The sequence below is a fragment of the Lepidochelys kempii genome, chromosome 1 (genome assembly GCF_965140285.1).
Source record: "Lepidochelys kempii isolate rLepKem1 chromosome 1, rLepKem1.hap1, whole genome shotgun sequence".
NCBI classification, from domain to species: Eukaryota; Metazoa; Chordata; order Testudines; family Cheloniidae; genus Lepidochelys; species Lepidochelys kempii.
Window position 1 is genome coordinate 73,885,083 of NC_136380.1, and position 21,672 is coordinate 73,906,754.

General features: G+C 39.5%; 1 protein-coding gene across 11 annotated transcripts in view; it reads right to left on the reverse strand.

Moving 5' to 3' along the window:
* Window positions 1–21,672, reverse strand: part of PCDH9 (protocadherin 9) — an 892,742-nt gene that overhangs the window by 328,111 nt on the left and 542,959 nt on the right. For 6 of the 11 annotated variants that reach the window (XM_073346260.2, XM_073346252.2, XM_073346244.2 and 3 more), the window contains one exon: window positions 4,567–4,642. In XM_073346260.2, coding sequence (XP_073202361.1) covers window positions 4,567–4,642 — 76 coding nt within the window. Of the gene's footprint in view, window positions 1–3,720; window positions 3,778–4,566; window positions 4,769–21,672 lie in introns of those variants that run through there. The other 5 variants (XM_073346311.2, XM_078853252.1, XM_078853249.1 and 2 more) reach the window with 4 other exon arrangements.

The window sequence follows — 21,672 nt, forward strand, 5'->3', positions numbered from 1 at the left end:
GTCATGACTCTTGAACACTGAGATGTTCTATAATTAATTTGAATTAGTTGTTGTTACTAACATGTAATAATGCCACAGAGCTTGTGCAAATGTATGGAAGGATGCAGTTTTTCAGCCCACAATATATTGTTCACTGATAAAGAGTTCTGATAAAATAGGGATATACCGATGCATCAAGTGAAAGGTGAACTTTATAGTTGTTTAATGGACAATTAACATTGATATTAGAAGTTTGAGATGGCAAAGACCTATAGGTGGATTGGATGAAAGCTTCAAGAATATGGGATGGCTGGGACGAGGCTGGGGATTATGTGGAAATGATTACGGAACGTATGGTGACCTGCACTGTACAATTTGTGGCTGGTTAGTCCCAGATATCTTAGGTGATTAAAACTGCAGAGTAATTAAACTAAATCCATTGCCTCCTCTTTTTTTTCTGGCATGGCTGGACAATGTGAGCCTACACAAAGTAGACAGGTTACGTGCTGATTTAATTATTTATTTTCTATTTGTCCTGCCTCTCCTGTCTATCCTCCCCTAGTAAACATGTTGACAATAGTTAGCTAATAGAACTAGTGTTTGTAATCTCTCTTCCTTTCAGTCTCTCCCAGCATGAGAGACTGCTGTCTTTAATATTAGTTGGGAGAATTTTCTCTGGCTGTGTATGCCCTTTTCATTAGACTAGTGTAATTGTAACTCCTTGTCTCTTCATAGGCTGGAAACAGAACAGTGAGTTTCTCATGCAGTAGATCATTCGGCTATGAGAATCTTTAACTCATTCTTTAACATTACAGGCTGTCCAAACCTGGCCCTTGCCCACTGTCCAAACTTAATTAAAGCAGCAACATACCACTATCAGCAAACAATGGCTACATCTTTATTTATATAAATTTATGGTTTACAACAATAAAAACACACCATTCACAAGAACATTGAAGTCATTCACCAAAATGGTTCTCACCATTTAACAGGTCTTTCAGGCAGAAATAGCATCCTGCTTCAACAAACTGAACGCACCTTGCATTAGAATTAGCTTTGAAAGGGACAGTGAAGAACAAGTTTGGACCCACATGTAATTTTTGGTATAGATAAATTATTAGACAATCATTACAAATAGTCCCATGATCACTCTTCTTTTCATTTTTGTTGGAACAGTTTAAGAGCACAACAAAACCTTGCTCTATAATATTTACCACACTACATTTGCAGCAGTACTTGTGCACGGGAACACTAACATGAAATTAGATACTAGATACTGACTAAAAAAAATCATGAAATTGCCTAGTCTATTCTCATTGCCATCTGAAGAGAAATAATAAAAGAATAAATAAATAAACAAACAAACACACATTGTAAATAGAGAAAAGTTAATTGGAGTTTCAAAATCAAATATGTCATTTGTTGTAAGACAAATAAGGAACTTTGAAAAAATATAATATTCAGGCAGTCTCTCAAAAAAACCTATAAAACTAATTTACCTACCTACAATTCTTATTACACATTAACCATTATTAATGACATTATTACACCTTTATATTATGTATAAATACACAATAGTGTCATTTACTATTATGATTACACAAGAGAAAGGGCAATGGAGAATAAGGCTTTTTATCAAAGAAATATTGAATTTTGATGCTACTTTTGAGGTGTTATATATATATATATATAAGACTGGCTCTCAAAAATAAAACAAACTAACTTGTAACTCTTATTACACAGTTTTGTTTTTTGAGAGTCTGTACATATACATATATAACACCTACAGACTAACATTAAAGTTACACATTTCTTTTAAAAATCCCTCATTTATCACCTCCTTGAATTTTCTGTAAAGTGGATATAAATGTGACCATTCTGATTTGGAAACATTTTATACCCTCTTTTTGAGCATTTTGTTCCAGTGTAAATCATGGGTGTGGTGAATGAGAGGAGAATGTAAAGCCCCCCAAAAGTCTTAATGGGCCCTCAATGGGCTTTTTCTTTTGAACACAGATATAATTAAGTATTAGGATTACAAAGAAATCACAAAGCATGTCTAACTGTTTCTCTGTAGTTTTAAAGATTTAATCCAATGCATATGTTTCATTAATGTAACAATATGGGTTCTCACTAAGGATTCCTCCCTTCCACTGCATAATTGCACCTGTTATCCCACAGTATTCACAATGCTTTTTAACCATGCACACTACAGTAGGAATCACTTCAACAACCACTGAAGTCAAACTACCTCTAGGGTTGAATGCAGTAACTCTTTAACATTGCACAGCAATAATACACTACAGATGAAGACAGGAAGTGTCAAAGATTACCATATCCAATTGACACAACATCAGCAATTTAGGTAGGCAAAGTGTAATTAACTCACATTCTAATTTTGCCCTAATGCTGGGTAGAACTTCTATTCATGTGAAGATGCTGTGAGATCTTTCAGGCCCATAAACTGTCACAAACTCTATTTCACATCTCCTAATTAAAAAATAGCCATCTCCAGCCACACAGTGACCACTTCATTGGTTGCTTGGGCAATAACTCAGTAAGGACTCAAGAGTTAAGAGTGGAATCTACATAATCACCAGTGCCATTTCCTCATGCACCTACGTTTCCTGGGGTGACTTCTGTGCAAATAAATTATTACGCTCTGCTTAGCTTGTAAGGTCTGATGAGATATATGAGACACTATTTAAATGCATGCTTTAATTCAGTCTGATAAAATAATTAGTATAGGAAGCTATATTACCATGCCTCACTAACCTTCAATACAGCTCGACCATTAGTTTCTCATAGATTTACCATGAATTTAGTTTCCCCAAAGGCTAAATTTTGCATAGTCACATCAGTTACAGACATCACGAAAATAGAGATATTCATATGAGCTTTAAATACATCTGCCGACTTCGGCGAATTAGATCAATTTGTAATTAATATTGCATGATTGCACGGTGCAGTTGACACCTATTCGCAAATGCAGAACGCTCCCATGTAAGACCTTTGTACCGAGTTTACTGAGCCTGCTCTTTGCTCAGCTTTGTTTGATGGACTTTTATGCTATGTGCTATATAGAGATATACAACTCAGTATCAGCAAAGCTCATGCTACATTGCCTACAGGTAATGAATGAAGCCTTAAGACAGCCCTCTACTCTAGTTAAATATGTCACTCTTCTCTTGCATGGACAGGGAATTAACAGGATAATTCCACCTAAACTAATCAGTTACATATACTATACACATTTTTCACTTTTAGCTGCTATACTACTACAGGTCCTTGTGTTTTTGTGGACTTAAGGTCACAGTTTGAGCTGGCCAGAAAACAACATTTCCATTTTGTGAAAAATGTCAAGCTCTGGGAATTTGTTTTTGCTGAACAAGACCAAGACCTTTCAACAGTTTTAATGAAGAAAAAAAACCAACAACAACAAAAACATGTATGTGACAGAGAGACAGAGGTTACATAAACCCCAGAATAGCCAATAGCCCAGTGGTTATCGTGCTTACCTATGATACGGGAGGCCCAGCTTCAAATCTCACCTTTAAATTAAACTATTGTTTATTATAGGGAGTGTCTGTCTCTCTGTCTCTCTCCCCCTGAGAAATGTTCCCAGCAAAAGTTTTGTCAAAATGAATAGGTTTCTGCGAAAAGTTTAGGTTTTGACAAATCAGCATTTTCCAATGACAAAACACTTTATCAAAAAATTCCCAATGAGCTCTAGTCAATTACCTGTAGAGTCCTCAGTTCAGATGTATGATTCTCCCATTATCACTTGCTGAGCTGCATCTATAGTGCAGGATGCAAGCATTGTAATTCCAATATAAAATGTAAAAATGAATTAAAATTAAAAGGAAAAATGGTTTTCCAGACATATAGATGTGGTGGTTGCCAGCCAAACTGCCCATGTGGAACATTGTAGATGAAACTCACATCCATTAGAGCCAAACATGAGCTCCCCAACCTCTCAAGCTAATGGAGAATTTCCATTTACTTTTGCAAGCGGAAGGGTTTTCAGTGTGACAGCTACTATAAAGAGGTGGTACATATATGCAAACTAGCCAGATAACTATATGTGCCCTAATTTGTTCCATTTTTTTTAACATAGTTCAATGAAAAATTTCACCTACAATTCATTGTTCCTTTGATCTCCAATAGGTATTTAGGATGATTTCATACCCCATCCCACAATGAAGACTGAAGCATCATTGTAAGAAGAAAGTGTATAGGTAAATACTACACAACACTGCAAATGACAACAAAGACAAGCAAGCTACCTTTTAGAACTTTCTTCTTTCTTGTTTTTTCCACTCATCATGTAGTCTGTCTATACACGTTTCCCAAATGAGCACAATATTTTTTTTTTACTTGTGTTCCTTTTTTTACAATCAACATTGTGACATGATATTTCAGGCAACTAATTTAACATGCTGTAAAATCTTCTTAACTGCTGTGACTAAATATCCATGCACATGCTCCACGTCTCTGCAGCTTAATCATTTTTTAAAAAGTGAAAAGGGAAAACAAAACAAACAAAAACCTCTACCAAAGACTACCAAAGCCTTGACATCAACTCACCAGAGTTGGGGTCAGAGTTGCCATCAGCTTCAGTCCTCTTGTCCGGTGAGGCCTGGTCGTAGAATTCGTCCTGTGGCTGAACCAGAGGGAGAGGATGTGAGATCAGGGTTCCACTACCCACAGGCTCATGGTCTCCTAGACCACTGTCACTGCAGCTTTCCTGGGAGCCATCAGGGAGGTGAAACGTAACACGGCGCTGGGACTACAAAGAAGAGCACAGGACATGCTGATTAGTGCTCTTTTTTTTTCCTGTTCTCTCTCTTTAAAAAAAATAGACCCCTGCGGCACTTTTTTCTAACCCCGTACAGCAACCCAGGGAAGAAGACATGCAGGAGAGTGGAGGTTCAGAAGTTTCCATGAGCTGATCTGTGAAGTAAGCCTCCCATCAGAAAGCACTTTTCTGTGTTTCTTGCCATGTTAAAGGGATGACATACAAATCTTGTCTTGAACAACAGAAACCTTCGGGAACTATGCTAAGAAAAGCAGGCTACAGAACACTGATGATTGAATCATCCATTGAAGTCAGCAAACAGTGTGAACATATCACCTACACAATCAGTGTGTGTATCTTAAAACTTTTCCCCACTCTTTCCAGAACCAGAATGATACAAGTCCATCTAAATAATCTGTCCATTGTTGCGTGCAGTGTTATTGTAGACATGTTGGTCCGAGGATACTAGAGAGACAAGGTGGTCCAGTAAAAGATATTACCTCATCCAACTTCTGCTGGTGAGAGATGCAAGCTTTCGAGCCACACAGAGCTGAGGAAGAGCTCTGTGTGGCTCACCCACCTTGTCTCTCTATTTAATGATACTAACACTTAGCATTTATAACATAGCTTTGAAATTACAGTGATTAACTAGGGTTTACAGAACACATCCGTGGAGTAGCTGATTACTACAACAATTTTACAGAGGGGAAGACTAAGGTTAGATGTCTTGCTCAATGGAACAGAGCAAGTCAGAGCCAAGATTAGAAATTATCTCAAATTACAGGACAGGACTAAGGAATCTGACCAAAATATTTGCACAGGATACACTTGAAACGGTTAACAAACAATCTTGATTTTTAAACAACTCTTGGAAGTATTGGAAGATGCAAACTCCTCCTTTTACCAGCTAGTGCCTATGGAATAGAATGAGGTTTTTCATAAAAGCAGTATGATCATAATATTAAGTGTATCATGAGATAACACTACATTCTCAGACACTGGAGGCAACTAGAGAATCCCAAGAGAGGACCCTAAGCACATCTTCCCTCAAAATCTGAATTATAGTAGTGGACAGTTTGAGTGATCTGGTTAGGTGAGATGGTATGGGATCCAGGGTAGATTCACAATCTTACTGCTGAACTTTGGAAGCCTTTAGATTCTAATGCCCCCAGTCGTGGTCTGACTAAAGTCAATAGGAGCAGCATTGGTCCCATATTCATTATGATGTGGAGAAAGTCTAGGGATGATACTATTAATTGTGTGTTTTCTCATATCAGCCATTTGAAAACAACTGTACAAGATAATCCATATCCTCCTCCAGCCTCCTTTTTTATTCATCATACTTGGTCAAACCTAGATGCTTGATTGAACTCATATCGTTGGATTACTGCTTAATTTAGTATCAAATAAGCTTGATTTTTTATCTTTTAAGATGTTCCTCATGCTATAATGGCAGCTGGTGCAAAGTGGTCTAGTTCCATTGAAGTCAATGACCTTTGTCAATTTATACCAGCTGAGAATTTAGCTCTCAGTGTTTCATGACTAGGCCAACTTTTACATCAAAATATACCAGTTAGTTTATCTTATGACTTCTTTCACTCTGTAGTTGATTCTCTGAACATACTGTGTAATCAGTATTGCTAGCAGATTCTTTTCCCCTTAAAGATGAACAGAATACATTTCATTTGTAAACAAATATAACTGAATATCTTTTCCTTGTTACCTATCAGATCTGTGTTCTTGGGGAACCAGGGCGCAGTATCCAGCCTGTCTGACTCATGAAAGACCTTTCCCCCTCCTCCCCCAAGCCTCTTCTTGAGCCAAAGCTGATCAGAAGACAGAGTTACAAAAAGCAGTGAAAAGACAGAGACACACCTAAACTCCTCTGGATAAGGGTGACAGGATGAAGGAAACTCCCCTAGCCCCATTTGCATCAAAGTTGGGACAGGGAGGCTCTCCATTAGCATACAGAATGGAGAACAGAGATTCCAAGGCAAGAACTGCACTGAACTCTGGGACCAGAAAAGCAGGAAAGCACTGCATGATGGGGAATCTCTGCTCCAGATATTAATGAACCCACGCCTGCACACACCCAGCTCAGTAGTTATCAGACCAATTCTAGTAATAAATCTTTTATTGGTATACAAAATACTGAAGGTGCCTAATTGCATTGCGAGCTCCCTCGAAGAAACACTGCCTATAGCCAGGAATGGTCAGTTCCTATTGTCTAGCCGGAACAAGACAACTTTGGTATATTCCCTTGAGTCATCAGTTTACCCATAAACAAATCCCATGTTCTTCCTTGAACCATTGTTCTTTCCCTACAAAAGAAACTACCCATGCTCAAGTAAGTGCTCTGATGCCTGAATCCAATATCTGCAGCAGTTCCATGGGGACTTCATCTTCTCCTGACTGATTGTGCTGGGGGCACTGCCTGTCTCCAGCATTCCGGACCCTCAGCTACCACCACCACCTGGGAATCCCAATCGATTCAAGCTTCACAGTGTGGTGAGAACTGATCTCTCTCTCTCTCTCTCTCTCTCCCTCTCTCTGACCCTGACTTGTGTGATCAGTTATATTTTCTAACCCTGACTTTTATAATCAAATTTAAGTTAAATTTAATATTATAACTGTTTTGTTTGTTTGGCTCCCCTTGTATGGTTATTACTTGGCAATGAATAACTTTTGTAGTTAAGCTGGTTGCTTCTCTCTCTCTCTCCCAATCCCTTGTGGGTGTTTTTGGCTTCCCCATTTGCTCTGCAGCAACACTCCTCATACCTAAGCTAAATATCCCTGCAGCACCCAAAAATCCTGTGGATTTTTTGCTCATCAAGTGGGTTACTACCAGAACAATTGTAACATGAAAGTGGGGATAGGGACGTGCTGAACCTGGGCCATCTGAGGGTGGCAGCTTGGAAGTGCAGCTCAGTCCAGCCTGCTGAGTCCAGGGGCATATAAGGGGTCAGCTTGGGAGTGCTGATTAACCCAGTCCTTTCAGGCGCTCTGTTAGTGTGTGTGTTCGTCTGAATCTGGGGCTGGAAGAACCCAGCCCTGGGCAACCTAGATCCTTCAGGATATCTGCAATGGGAGGGAACATGCAGAAGGAAGAAGTAGAGCTCCATATGAGAGCAAAAGTGACACAAGCAGTACATGGATAGAATTACAGAACCCTCCCCCACCCCAGAAGAGTAACCCTAATAAATGAGTGTACCCCAAAGTAACAGGCGAATCTGGTAATATCCTCCATTTATCACCAAACAATAACATTCAGAGTTCTGTATTTCCAAAACAAGAGATGATGACACTAGCAGGACTTTCAGCAACAGAAGAAAGGCTTTTTCTTTCAATATTTGTGAAACAAAAGGGCAGCATAAGGAAATATCAACGGTTGATGTAAACAGATCTCTAAATTAGGGAGCCAATAAAAATCCTTCTCTTCAAGACCATATAAAATAGTGAAGAAACATTAGGGTCTGACTCAGCTAAACAGAAGCATCTGCAATTCCAACAGCATTCCAAAGGCCTGTAGGGTTATACAGCAAAGAAAGCTGATCGTAGTTAAAACAGTATTCCTCATACTAACAGGCATACACAATCCATTATGGCTGTTTCCACGCCATTGTCATGTCAGGGTGTTATAACAAGGGGATTGGATACATAAGAGTACCTAGATAGATATGAGTCAGGTTTTTCCTGGCTGATTAGTCAGCTGAAAATACATTTCACAGTCTCAACAATGAGAGTGGGAGCTCCTTAGCTGACAGATCAGTTTTTGAAGTTGTCCAGTGAAAGAAGAAAAGTTTCAGCTACAGGATTTTCTATGGAATTAATCATTGTAGTATTGGCGAACCTCACAAATATCAGTGGAATTATTCTCATAACTCTGAGGTCAGCAAGCATTATCTCCATTTCACTGATGGGGAACCAAGGCATATGGACATACATGACTTGTGAAAGGTCAATCAGGAAACTTATGGTAGAGCCATAAATATAATGCAAGATCTCCTAAGTCCCATTCTGGTGCATTTACCCCAAGACCACCTTTCCTTTCCCAACAGCCCCAAATGTGATCCACCCTAACACATCAGGCACCCCAAATAAGAAAGTATTGTGAGCATGCAATATTCCAAGCACCTCCCCAAGCAGCCTTCCTCTCCCTTTGTAAACCTTGTTGGCCTTCCAAAACATACTGAACTTTCCTTGCTGAATAACATCAAGGACCACTGTGCTTTTGTTTTGAAAGGAAAGTTGCCTATATTTCTTTTCCTCACTAAGTTAAGTCAAACCGTTAGCAGCCAAGGAGCTCTCACGATCATTGTTCCATCTCATCTGTACAGTCACTAAGTACAGCATTTCAAATGCAGTTTTCCTCCAGATGGGATCAGTCTATGCTGAATAACAAGCTTTATGATCAGTGTACAGCACACCTAAAACATCCTGGTCATGGATGGCAAGCCCTTATGATCTCAATGCAAGTTTTTAGCTGTATTTCATGCACACACATAATACTTCTACTAGCTTCTTAGCACTTTTTACTTTTCTAATTACAAAACCTGTCTGTGTAATTGTAAGAGTGAGCCTGAGAGCATCATCATAGTTAAGACTGAGCAACGTTTCCCAAGATAAACCATGTCTTTTTCCTCAGATACCATAAGTATGTGCTTCTAAATACATCTTAGGACATGAGGCTAAGAAAATTCAGGAGGAAAGGGCTAAGGGTTTTTCTTTGGTTTTTGTTATTTTTGTTGTTGTTTTTTTTTTAAACACCTATATCTTTAGAAGATGGGAAGAGTTAAAAATCATGGCTTGAAACACTCATTTTGCATCTAATGCAAACACCTTCATAACACACATTTGAAATAAGTTACTCCATGATATGTTCTAAACTTAGGAATGTTAACAAACAAATAAGCAAAAAAAAAAGGAAAGTATAGATGTCAAAGTACTGAGTTCTGAAAAATTGATACTCCACACATCTAGTAGCTGTTTCAATGGCTCAAGGGATGGGATCCAGACTGGGATCCAAACTGTCACCTCTAGGGCTCTAGTTCAAATCTATCTCAGGTCAATACTGATTAAAAGTTTTTTCCCATCAAAGTAACTAAATAATAGGCGTTTATGTTACAACTACCAGTATTCCAAAGGACGTTAAATGGTCTATGTGATGACAGTCTCATCATGGAGGCTAAACTATTTTTCTCCACTTAGGTGGTGTCTTCCCTTGGCATTTCTGCTAAATATTTCCCCACTTTTGCTACCACAGGTTCCAGGTAAACAGGGTTCCAGGCAGCCATTGGTGTTTTAGGTACTATCATCTATTTAAGCTCAGAAGAAGCCTGTAAATCACAGGTGCCTAAAATGATGATAAATCCAACTCAGTGGTAACAATAGTGGGAGACTTTAGTAAAAAATTCCTAAGGGAGACAAGCCTGAGAAGAAGTCTCTTTAAAATAGCATACTGGCTGCTACTTATGCTGTTCCTGGTTTGAGACTAGAGAAGGTTATTTATGGGCCTGTCAATATATGACAAATTGTCAGCACTAAATTCACTAATTAAAATATATGTATTTTTAAATAAGAGTGACTTTTTCCATGGAGACTGTATTAATATCTAAAACTATTCTATATATACCTTCTTAGCAGATACCATAGACACTCTGAAGCAGTGAGAAATGGTCCAAAAAGAAAGCAAGTCAGGAATGTACAAGTATCAGAAATTAATTAGCAACTAAATTTTTGCAGTGGCTACAGCAAAACTTAAAGAGCTGCATAATATATAACCATGTATCATTGTGTGAGCAACTTCTATTGTTTCACAAATCCATTAGATCTTGACATCATGGATTTCAGCCCCATTTGAGGTCAAGCATGCAACAATCTACATGTGATTAAGGCATCAAATGAGCCTTCAAATCACTAAGGCTGGACAAACCATTTGAAAACCTTTCTGCCCTGTAAGATTCTGCTGAACTGAATCCAAATGTTGCAAGTGAAGGTTCAATATACACCATGAGAATGTGCAGGCTGTGTGTGTCACAACATTGATGCAAACTTGCTTATGTCACATCACATTTTGAGCATGGTTTAGGGAAATACAACTTAGATGGAGCTACTAGAAGGTGGCTGCAAAATTGGTTGGAAAACTATTCCCAGAGAGTAGTTATCAGTAGTTCACAGTCATGCTGGAAGGACATGAGTGGGGTCCTCCAGGGATCGGTTCTGGGTCTGGCTCTGTTCAATATCTTCATCAATGATTTAGATAATGGCATACAGAGTACGCTTCTAAAGTTTGCGGATGATACCAAGCTGGGAGGCTTGGCAAATGCTTTGGAGAATAGGATTAAAATTCAAAATGATCTGGACAAAACCAGAAAAATTATCTGAAGTAAATAGGATGAAATTCAATAAGGACAAATGCTCATAGGAAGGAACAATCAGTTGCACACATACAAAATGGGAAATGACTGCCTAAGAAGGAATACTGCAGAAAGGGATCTGGGGGTCATAGTGGATCACAAGCTAAATACCAGTCAATAGTGTAACACTGTTGTAAAAAAAACAAACTATCATTCTGGGATGTATTAGCAGGAGTCTTATAAGCAAGACACAGGGAAGTAATTCATCTGCTGTACTCCACCCTGATTGGGCCTCAACAGAAATATTGTGTTCAATTCTGGGCCCCACATTTCAGTAAAGATGTGGACAAATTGGAGAAAGTCCAGAGAAGAGCAACAAAAATGACCTATGACAGAAGACTGAAAAAAATGGGATTGTTTAGTCTGGAGAAGAGAAATCTGAGAGGGAACAGGATAACAAGTACATAAAATGTTGTTACAAGGAGGAGGGTGAAAAATTGTTCTCCTTAACCTCTGAGGATAGGACAAGAAGGAATGAGCTTAAATTGCATCAAGGGCGGTTGAGGTTGGACATTAGGAAAAACTTCCTGTCAGGGTGGTTAAGTATTGGAATAAATTGACTAGGGAGCTTGTGGAATCTCCATCATTGGAGATTTTTAAGAGCAGGTTAGGCAAACACCTGTCAGGGATGGTCTAGATAATACTTAGTCTTGCCTTGAGTGCAGGGGACTGGACTAGATGACCTCTCGAGTTCCCTTCCAGTCCTATGATTCTATTAGTTTCGCTGACATTTATGGTCAGAATTGAAATCTAAATTTTTCTTCATATATTCAATCCTAGATTATCATTAAAACTGTGCAAAACTCTGTAGTTTACAGAATTCCTTTCAATTTATCTCATCCTCATCTACATGTATTTGCACTGCATGTGTTTGAGTTTCAGATGGACACAAAAATTGAAATTCAACTGAAACCTCCCATGTAAATCTATGAGGCAGGCCAGGTTCCCTCAACTGTTTTTTTAACTTGGGCTGAGTTTTAATTTTAACAAAACTCAACATATTTTGTGCTGTTTCAAGTGTCATTGAAACACAGCCCCCTTTAGTCACCTGGTACAGGAGATTCCATACAGCTCATGAGAATGATACAGAAAATTTCTCATGCCTTTGATGGTGTTATAGTATTGTGACACTGGCTGACCATGTGTATTCAGGTCCATTCACTTGTGTAGATCTAAGTAAAGGTTAGATGTATACGTGTGTATTCATGTGTGTTCCTCAGACATTCTTGTTAACTGCTGGAAATGGCCCACCTTGATTATCACTACAAAAGGTTTTCTCCCCCCCACCCCTGCCCACTCTCCTGCTGGTAATAGCTCATCTTAAGTGATCACTCTCCTTACAGTGTGTATGATAACCCCCATTTTTTCATGTTCTGTGTGTATATAAATCTCCTCACTGTATTTTCCATGTGCATCCGATGAAGTGAGCTGTAGCTCACGAAAGCTTATGCTCAAATAAATTGGTTAGTCTCTAAGGTGCCACAAGTACTCCTTTTCTTGTTATGAAAACAAGTGGAATTTTACTGGTATTGCTTCTGCTTATCTGTTTCTGTCCTGATACAATAACAAACATTTGTATGGTAAATACCCTTGTTACTAAATTACCCATCAAAGAAATCTTCAACAGAAAATGCTAATTTCAAAGCAGTTAGCCATCATGCATATAGTCAGAGGTCAAAAGTCTAAGTGCATCCCTCACTCACCCTCATCAAAGAAAAAGCCCACATGGGTAGAGATACTTCTTTCTCTGTGAAGATACTATAAATATGGATTCAAGGAAAGATCCTGTATCTCTGAACTGTTTGGATTCAAACAGGACAGAATAACTGAATGAGAAGACAGATCAGAAGACAGACACTAAACTGAGAGGAGTGGTAGATACACTGGAGTGTAGGGATACGATACAGAGGGACCTAGACAAATTAGAGGATTGGGCCAAAAGAAATCTGATAAGGATCAACAAGGACAAGTGCAGAATCTTGCACTTAGGACGGAAGAATCCCATGCACGGCTACAGACTAGGGACCAGATGGCTAGGCAGCAGTTCTGCAGAAAATAGGGGTTACAGTGGATGAGAAGCTGGATATGAGTCAACAGTGTGCCCTTGTTGCCAAGAAGGCTAATGTCATTTCGGGCTGTATAAGTAGGAGCATTGCTAGCAGACTGAGGGACATGATCATTCCCCTCTATTCAGCATTGGTGAGGCCTCATCTGGAGTAGTTGTGTCCAGTTTTGGGCCCCACATTACAAGAAGGATGTGGAAAAATTGGAAAGAGTCCAGCGGAGGGCAACAAAAATTATTAGGGGGGTGCAGCACATGATTTATGAGGAGAGGCTGAGGGAACTGGAATTATTTAGTCTGCAGAAGAGAAGAATGAGGGGGATTTGATAGCTGCTTTCAACTACCTGAAAGGGGGTTCCAAACAGGATGGATCTAGACTGTTCTCAAGTGGTAGCAGATAACAGAATGAAGAGTAATGGTCTCAAGTTGCAGTGGGGTTAGGGTTAGGTTGGATATTAGGAAAAAACTTTTTCACTAGGAGAGTGGTGAAGCACTGGAATAGGTTACCTAGGGAGGTGGTGGAATCTCCTCCCGTAGAGTTTTTTTAAGGCTCGGATTGACAAAGCCCTGGCTGGGATGATTTAATTGGGGATCGATCCTGCTTTGAGCAGGGGGTTGGACTACATGACCTCCTGAGGTCCCTTCCAACCCTCATTTTCTATGGTGCTATGGTCCCCAGAGTTATTATGGGTAGCGCTGAAAGACTTTTGGGAGACTGGCAGTTTAGTACATCACCACCACCCTTTGGCGTTATTCACTGTGATTTTACTTATTTTTATATTTTACCTGCTTTAAACTCTCAATATCTCTCATTTCTTTTCTAAGTTAATAAATCCATAGTTAGTTTATTATAGATTTGGCTGCCAGTGTTGTCTTTGGTGTAAGATCTGGAGTACCAATTGATCTGGGGTAAGTGGCTGGTGCCTTGGGACTGGAAGCAACCTGATGATGTGATTTTTGGTTTTAATAACCTTTCATCACAAAGTTCAGTTTTTCTGGGTGGCAAGAGAGACTGGAAAGTCCAAGGGGACTGTCTGTGACTCCATGTTGAGACTGGTACAGAGATCCAGGAGCTCACATTTGTTACTGGCTTGATGAAATATAATTATAGAACACCCCACCAGTTTGGGGTGTCTGCCCTGAAAGTTGTCTGACAGTCTGCCCTGAGGTAAGTATTCAGAGTTGTGAGCCACTCCAGAAAGCGTGACAAGCATCATCAGTGTTTTCCAACATTTAAGGATTATTCAAGTTACACTATGAATGCAATTTTGTTCTGGGGAAAGTATTTGAGACTAGTTGGCCAGCCAGCTGATGCCTTTCATCATAACAACAAACAAAATTGCAGCACACAACAGAAAAAACAGCCCTGATTGAGTTAAACTGATTTAGTTGCCTGTTGCTCATTGCAAAAAATGAGAGCTGATCGTGGCTTTCCAAGAATATGAATTTCAGCTTGCTTAAATACGGATATAAATAATTGCTATAGTATTCTGTGAATGTCAACAGCAACAACAACAAAATGCCTTTCTTTGAAAATATTCCTAATCTTATTGTTCAGGTACAGAACAATAAAGCTGTGTTTGCCACAGCATATTCAATTTTCATGGTAAACTTATTTTATTTCAAAGCATTAAAACCTATTTAAATATACACTTTAGTCATAGCTTATCTTTTCCCCCCATATATTCTGCTGTTACAGTTTTTCACACTTTTATTGCCTTAAAAATAAACAACGCAAATCTTTTAAAAAGTAGAGTCAAAAATCTGGAACTCTTTGGCTGCTTTCCAAATGCGTAGATTGGTATAAAATGTTAAATATATTGTGCCTAAGTACTGTATTTTCAGGTAGATACTAGATTTACATTTGGGATTTCCTACAGTATTCTTCAGTAAGTGGCACACAACAATCTTAAAGCCCTTACTGAGGCAAAACAATTGTCTTTAAAGTGAATTTTGACTTTAGTGGGTAATTTTGCCTGAGCAAGAACTTTTGAAACCCCTGTAACAATGTATTAAGCTTTAGGGACTGATTTTCAGAAGTGGTCAGCACCCTCTCCACCGAGCCAGACTTTTCAAGAGCTTAGCTTAATTTAAGTATCCAGTTTAAAAAAAAAATGCTCAGCAACCAACAGCTTCCATTGTTCTCAATAAGCACTTTTTGAAATCTGTCCCCTTTATATAGGTGCCGAAATGGTAGTTTTTGGGTGCAGAGCTCTTTTGAAAATCTGACCCATGGAGTTTTGTATCATTATTGTATTATGTTTATCAATAAGTGTCTAAGACAAAATTTGTATTACTGTTCTGGGTCTCTGCTTTCCAGAGCTACAGTACTGCACACAAATTCATCCTTTGCCTTAAAATGTGTCTGCACCATATAATCTAAAATTTTAAAAAGAAAGCCCTCCGGCCTGTACCGTTGCAAAGCTAACATGCTGAATGAAAACCATGTATGAAATGACATAGTGTTGTCCTCGTTAGTTATAAACCAAAAGCCTAAACAATGGGCCTGATTTTCTTCTTAACACAACTGTAAATTAAGGACCCTGATTACTCTTTCTCCAGACAGGCAAGAGTCACCAGATCTTCTTGTTCAAACCAAGTTGAATTAAGCAATGCAGAATGGCCAACCAATGACACCTATTATATCCAACAAGAGAATAGATTCTCATTTGATGCAAACTGTCATAGAGGTATTGAAGTCAAATTTGGAATATATTTGCATCACCTCACAATCTACCCTCCAACCTCATCCCCTGCAATATCAGTTTTGGATTCGGCCATGCTTTGTAAAAATAAAGGAGAGAAGAAGATTTAAAAAGAGAAACAAAGGAGGAGAAAAAGAAAGCAAAGCCAATCTGACATTTTTCCTGATGACATGACAGAATTGCTTAATCTATGGAAGCTCAGAAAACAGCCTGAAAACAATATATTCTGAATGAGAACAATGAGCAAAATATCTGTAAACCATGTATTCTACTGATTCTAAAACCCACACATGAACAATAGATAAAGTTAGATCAACAGAAAGAGGAAAATCTACTCCAGAAGGACAGGGGAAAATGGAGAAGACAAGAAGTTGTATGTGCACCTCGTTAGAGGAAAATGTTAGGTAATAAATATATGTGTGGAAAGGCTATGTTTCTACTAAGCCCCAGGCGGGGGCTGCTTTCTGAGATTGGCCCACTTTGGGTCATATCAGATATTGTCACTTAATGCATTGCAGCATCCAGTTTACTCTCACATAATTTGTTTGATAGGACTGAGCCTGTAACTGGAGCAGAAGAGATGAAGGTCAGATGTACTGAAATAATAAAATAAACTAAATAATAATAATAATACATAAACTCAGAAAAAATGGACTGACCATTTTAGTCAGAAATGACAGACAGGTTTCCAGAGTACCATTACATTTAAGTAAGTAGTGTAACAGAACACAGGCAATACATGGTTATCTCCTTGTCTCTGCTAGCCAAATTCTTCTCAGGGCTGGAGATATTTAGAGTATGAATTCTAATTTGATCATGGAATTGTGTGGTGGGGGACACCCTATTTATTTATTTTAACTGAAGCCAAAAGAGGCCACAGACATATATCATATTATTTCAGTCTTAAAATAATTTATTCCCTCAGGGTGGAAATGGACCAGATACTTCTAGGAGGCAGGTTCTCTACAATAATATAAATATAATATAAAGTAACTCTGCTAAATGAGTTTACCAAAAGGATTAAAAGTCTCCAAAAGTTCATATATATGTATGGATTATCATTGGCTGTAAAAAACATATTAAATTGTTAAAAAAAAGCTTACAACTCAGAAGGCCAGATTTTTTTTGTTTAAATTTCCTATACCATGACCGTCTCTGCAAGCCTAGAATGTACTTCTATGGGCAGACTGAAAAGTCCTCAAAACAAAGATTTATATAATTTATTATCCAGAAGTACCCCTTCCCCTACTCCCTTTCAAACAGAATTGTAGGGCAGTGGCAGGCTGGGCAGGATTTGCTAGGAATTTCCAAGAATGAAGGGCTCCTTGTCTCTCCCAAGCAATTGCAATCAGATTTGTGTTGGACCAAGGCATAGGTTGGTCTATGGAGCCCTCTTATTTATAAGAGTAGGGGAGTGGTGCCTACCTCTTCTTTAAGACTGAGCTAAGGGATAAGCAAATGGCCATTCAGTCTCTCCTGCTGCAGCTGTGTTTTCTCTCCCACCCCCATGCTGGGGCAGGGGCTTAAGCCAAGCATTCAGCTCTTTTCCTCACACTATGATATTGGTGTTGAATTGGAGCGTGCATCACTGTTATTATGCGAACTAACCCTAGGTTTCTTTATTGTTCAGGTCAATGCAGAATCTCATTTGGGTTTCCACATATTTCTGAATGTTATATTGTAACTTTGAAGATGGACATAAATTTAATGTCCTGCAAAGCAAGGGAGGGAGAGCTCTCTCCTAGAACTTGTGGGACTCAATGGCTCAGTAGTGACCTGAACCTTCTCATTGGGAATGGAGAGTGTGTTTTTATGATCCAAGCTGGATGGGTAGTCGTTTTGACTTAGAGTCAACTAGTCAGAATAAAGGGTGGCTCATAGTCACTCTGAGTGACTACAACCACCATTTGCTGCATTATATCCAGTCCTCCCTTTTTCTCATATTAATATTGCTGTCATTTATCTAATAAATGTGTAGTCTTTGTGTCATAAATTATCTCTAGTTTGTAAGAGCTTTTTCCTGGACAATGGAAAGACTGATGTACAATTAACTACGTCAGAAAATAAACACAACACTGTCATTTATTTTATTTCAAGTATTGCCTTCCTAATATCCAATTAGAATATAGATATTAGGTGCCTATTGGGAAAAGGATTATTTATCTACAACCGCCTTGACTCAAAGTAAAATAAATTTGATATAACAAGAAAATTAAGTGGTAAAATTTAATCTCAGTTAACTAAAATGGTATTACCTGGCTCAATGTGTGAGTCAGCTAACAATAATAGTAATATTTCATATTTTAGTCTTTAAAAAACAGAATTAATGTGTCTAAGGGTGAGGAAACCAGGAAAATTCTAAGTCCATGGATAGGTAAATTAGCATCTCATATGGGAGGGAGGGAAAAAATCTATATGCTGTATAGAATAAGGTAACACTCTACAATAGGAGACATCAAAAAGGTTTGCTTGTGGTAGGCAACAAAGCTAATGTGTTAGTAAATCTGTAGGACACTGGTCACCAAACTGCTGTAATCTAGTAAATTGTATTTCACCAGTACCATCAAGTGATTCTCTCTGGACATATAGCAGGGGTGGCCAAATTTACTGACCCTCCGAGCTGCATATGACAATCTTCAGAAATTCGAGAGTCTGGGTGCACCTGCCTGGTTCAGGGCTTCAGCCTTGTGGGAGGTGGCTGATAGAACTTGGAGCTTCAGCCCTACTCCTGCTGAAGCCCCGAGCACTGGCAGGTGCATCCCATGGGGCTGAAGCCTTGAGACCTCCTTCCCGCTGGGCAGAAGCCCCTACCCCACCACCCCGCGGCAAGGCAGAGGTCCTGAGCTTCCCCCCTCCCCTCTGGTAGGTGGAAAATGAGAGGGGGAGTGGGGGTCTCGGCGAGCCACACTTTAACTGTAAAAGAGCTGCATGTGGCTGTGCAAGCCAGAGTTTGGTCAAACCTAACATATAAATTGACCATTCAAATTGGATGTCTAAAGTTAGTTTTAAAAATCCATAGATAAATACTGAGGACAGTGTTTTCAAACTTAAGAGTCTGATGCTACCCTCCAAAGTTGAGGTACTCAAATTTGAAAATTTTGGCCTATCAACCCTACTATGGATTTAGCAACCTAACTTTAAACACCTGTTTGAAAATTCTGGCCATTTGCTGGTAGGATGCCTCAGTGGGGTGGATGTCAATGACAAAGACATAATACATTTACTCTACATTACTTTATCCTGTTACTCTTCTATAGTCTATTAAATTAGTTGTTTTTGCTGGGCAGAACACAAAGAATTCAGATACAATTCAGTTTTAATGGAATTATGTTATATATGCTCTTTAGAGGTTGAAAGACTTAAGTGTTCAGTTTGATTTTGGTACAAGATGCCAGAACTGCAGGACTGAGATGGCACACTGCAAATGCCCTAAATTGGAGAGGAACCACAGAAGCACTGCACCACTTACTGTAAGCTCTCCACACCCTCACAAATTTTGCAGTAATAAAAAGCCTATGTGGATGAATAATGTATACTGATTGTTAAAAAGTTGGGGCAATGCTTCTGATGCATCAGGGGCTCCAAACATGCCAGGAGAACATGCGTAAACTCCTTCCCTAGCATGGAAAACAAGGTGATTGGTCTGTAGCTCTTACATTCACTGTGAGGTTCCTTGCCCTTACAAAGTGAGAGATCACAATACTGTCCTTCCAGGCAGATGGCAAGGTTCCAGTTCTTCAATTCTCAGGGGAAAGATAGGCCAGAAGTTATTCTGCTACAGAGTCAATAGCACATTTTAGCAGCTCTGCAGGAATGCCATCAGTGCCAGCTGCGAGTCTGTTTTTCAGTTTTCAGATACCGCACTTCACATCATCTAACACTGGTGCGTCAGTACAAGTGTCTGGGTCTGAAACCACAGTGGCGGCCAAATCATCCAGCTTTGAGCAAGTAGCAGCTGGAGGGTGGTTCAGGGCTCTGTGATAATGTTCCAGCCAGCATGAGAGGATGTTGTCATTCAATTTACATGGATGGCCTTAGCAGTCAAGAGGTAGTCACTATGAATGGCATCCTGAACAACAGCCGAGATTGTGGATCATGTGGAATGCCAACTTTAAGTCTCCGCTGACTAAGCTGAGTTCAACATCCTCTGCCACTTGGTTATAATATGCCTTGTGATCACAAGGTGCCAGGGTGTTGAACTTTCACTTCAGTTGATTATGAGTGCACTTATCACTGTTCTTGTGGGCTGTTGCCTTCAATTTAATTGTCTGGAACGCCTCCTCGGATAGCCATAGTTGATGTGCTGGGCGCCTATAGCTGATCATCTGCTTGGCAGATTGGTGGAGGATTGAGGTGAACACAGACCAGGAGACCTCAACATCGTCTGGCAGGTTGTTTAGGGCCAAGAATCATTTGCTAGTGTTGATACAAAACCTGTAGGCTAAACCTGGCACATGGAGAATTGCATCAATGTCAAACTTCTACATCATTACAGAGGGTGTATTTGCTTGTCAAATCATCAGTGCCATTCAGGCAACCACTATGTCGTGACCCATGTTTGTGGCACATTCCACACTGCAATATTCTCTGCAGGAGGTGAAGAGACACCTGTCATGTGTAATGATGTGGTCCAACTCCTTCTGAGTGACACCCTCGTGAGAGATCCAGGACATCCAGTGTATGTGTTGCCACTTGAACCATGACCCAAGAATGGATTTTGGGGGGTGCAGAATGTGAGCAAGCATCAGGAGTTATTGTTGGGTATACCTGAACTGTAATGTTCAAGCCCAATTTGCAGGGCATGCGAGTAACTGCATTTAGGTCACCCAGGATAACAAGATTATCATGTGGAGGCTAGTGCATACTAGAGATTCCAACTGATCATAGAAATTATCTTAGACTAAATCAGCAGAATCCTTGTCGGTGCATCGGTTACTATGATAGTGAGGTGACCATGTCAATGTTTAAGACATGTAATATGTAGTCAAGAAGACATGGACATCCAAGTTATCAAGGAGGACTTGGCAATAGTAATGCCCCATGTAAGTGATTAGGACCACTGGAATACAGAAATAATGAATCTTCCATCTTGGGTCATCCATCATCTACCAGTCTTGCTTCCATTAGGACTGCCATTAATATGCCAAGATGGTCCATTTCATGTGAGACAGCAACCTGATGACCACGCCTCTAACAATTTGCAACTTTCCAGGTTGTAATTTTGATGGATTGGCAGGGATCCCAGCTTTCTTTGAATACATATACTGCAAATGCACCTGCTAACATGCATCGGAAGCATCGTCCCCAATAGTCAGGCTTTATGAAGGACAGGTCCACATTAGATGCCATTTTGGCCCTCTGCTTGTTATCGGAGATACAGCATGATTTCAAGAAGCCTCTGCACATGGCATATGTTGATCTTAAGGCTGAGTGTGATTCAGTTGACCAAATTGCACTATGGAAGGCCGTAAAGAGCATAGGTGTCCTAACCACTGAGATGGACTTGATTATCAAGCTGTATAATGGAACCCCTGCCCATGTACAACTTGGGAATCAGATGTTGGCACCTTTTAAATCAGTATCAGGTGTCAGGCAGAGATATGTCTTAGCCCCTGCACTCCTTTTGTCGAGCAATGGATTTCATAATGCAGCATTCCATCAGATCAATAGGCATTAAGATTGGCAATATCTCGCTCTCAGACCTTGACTATG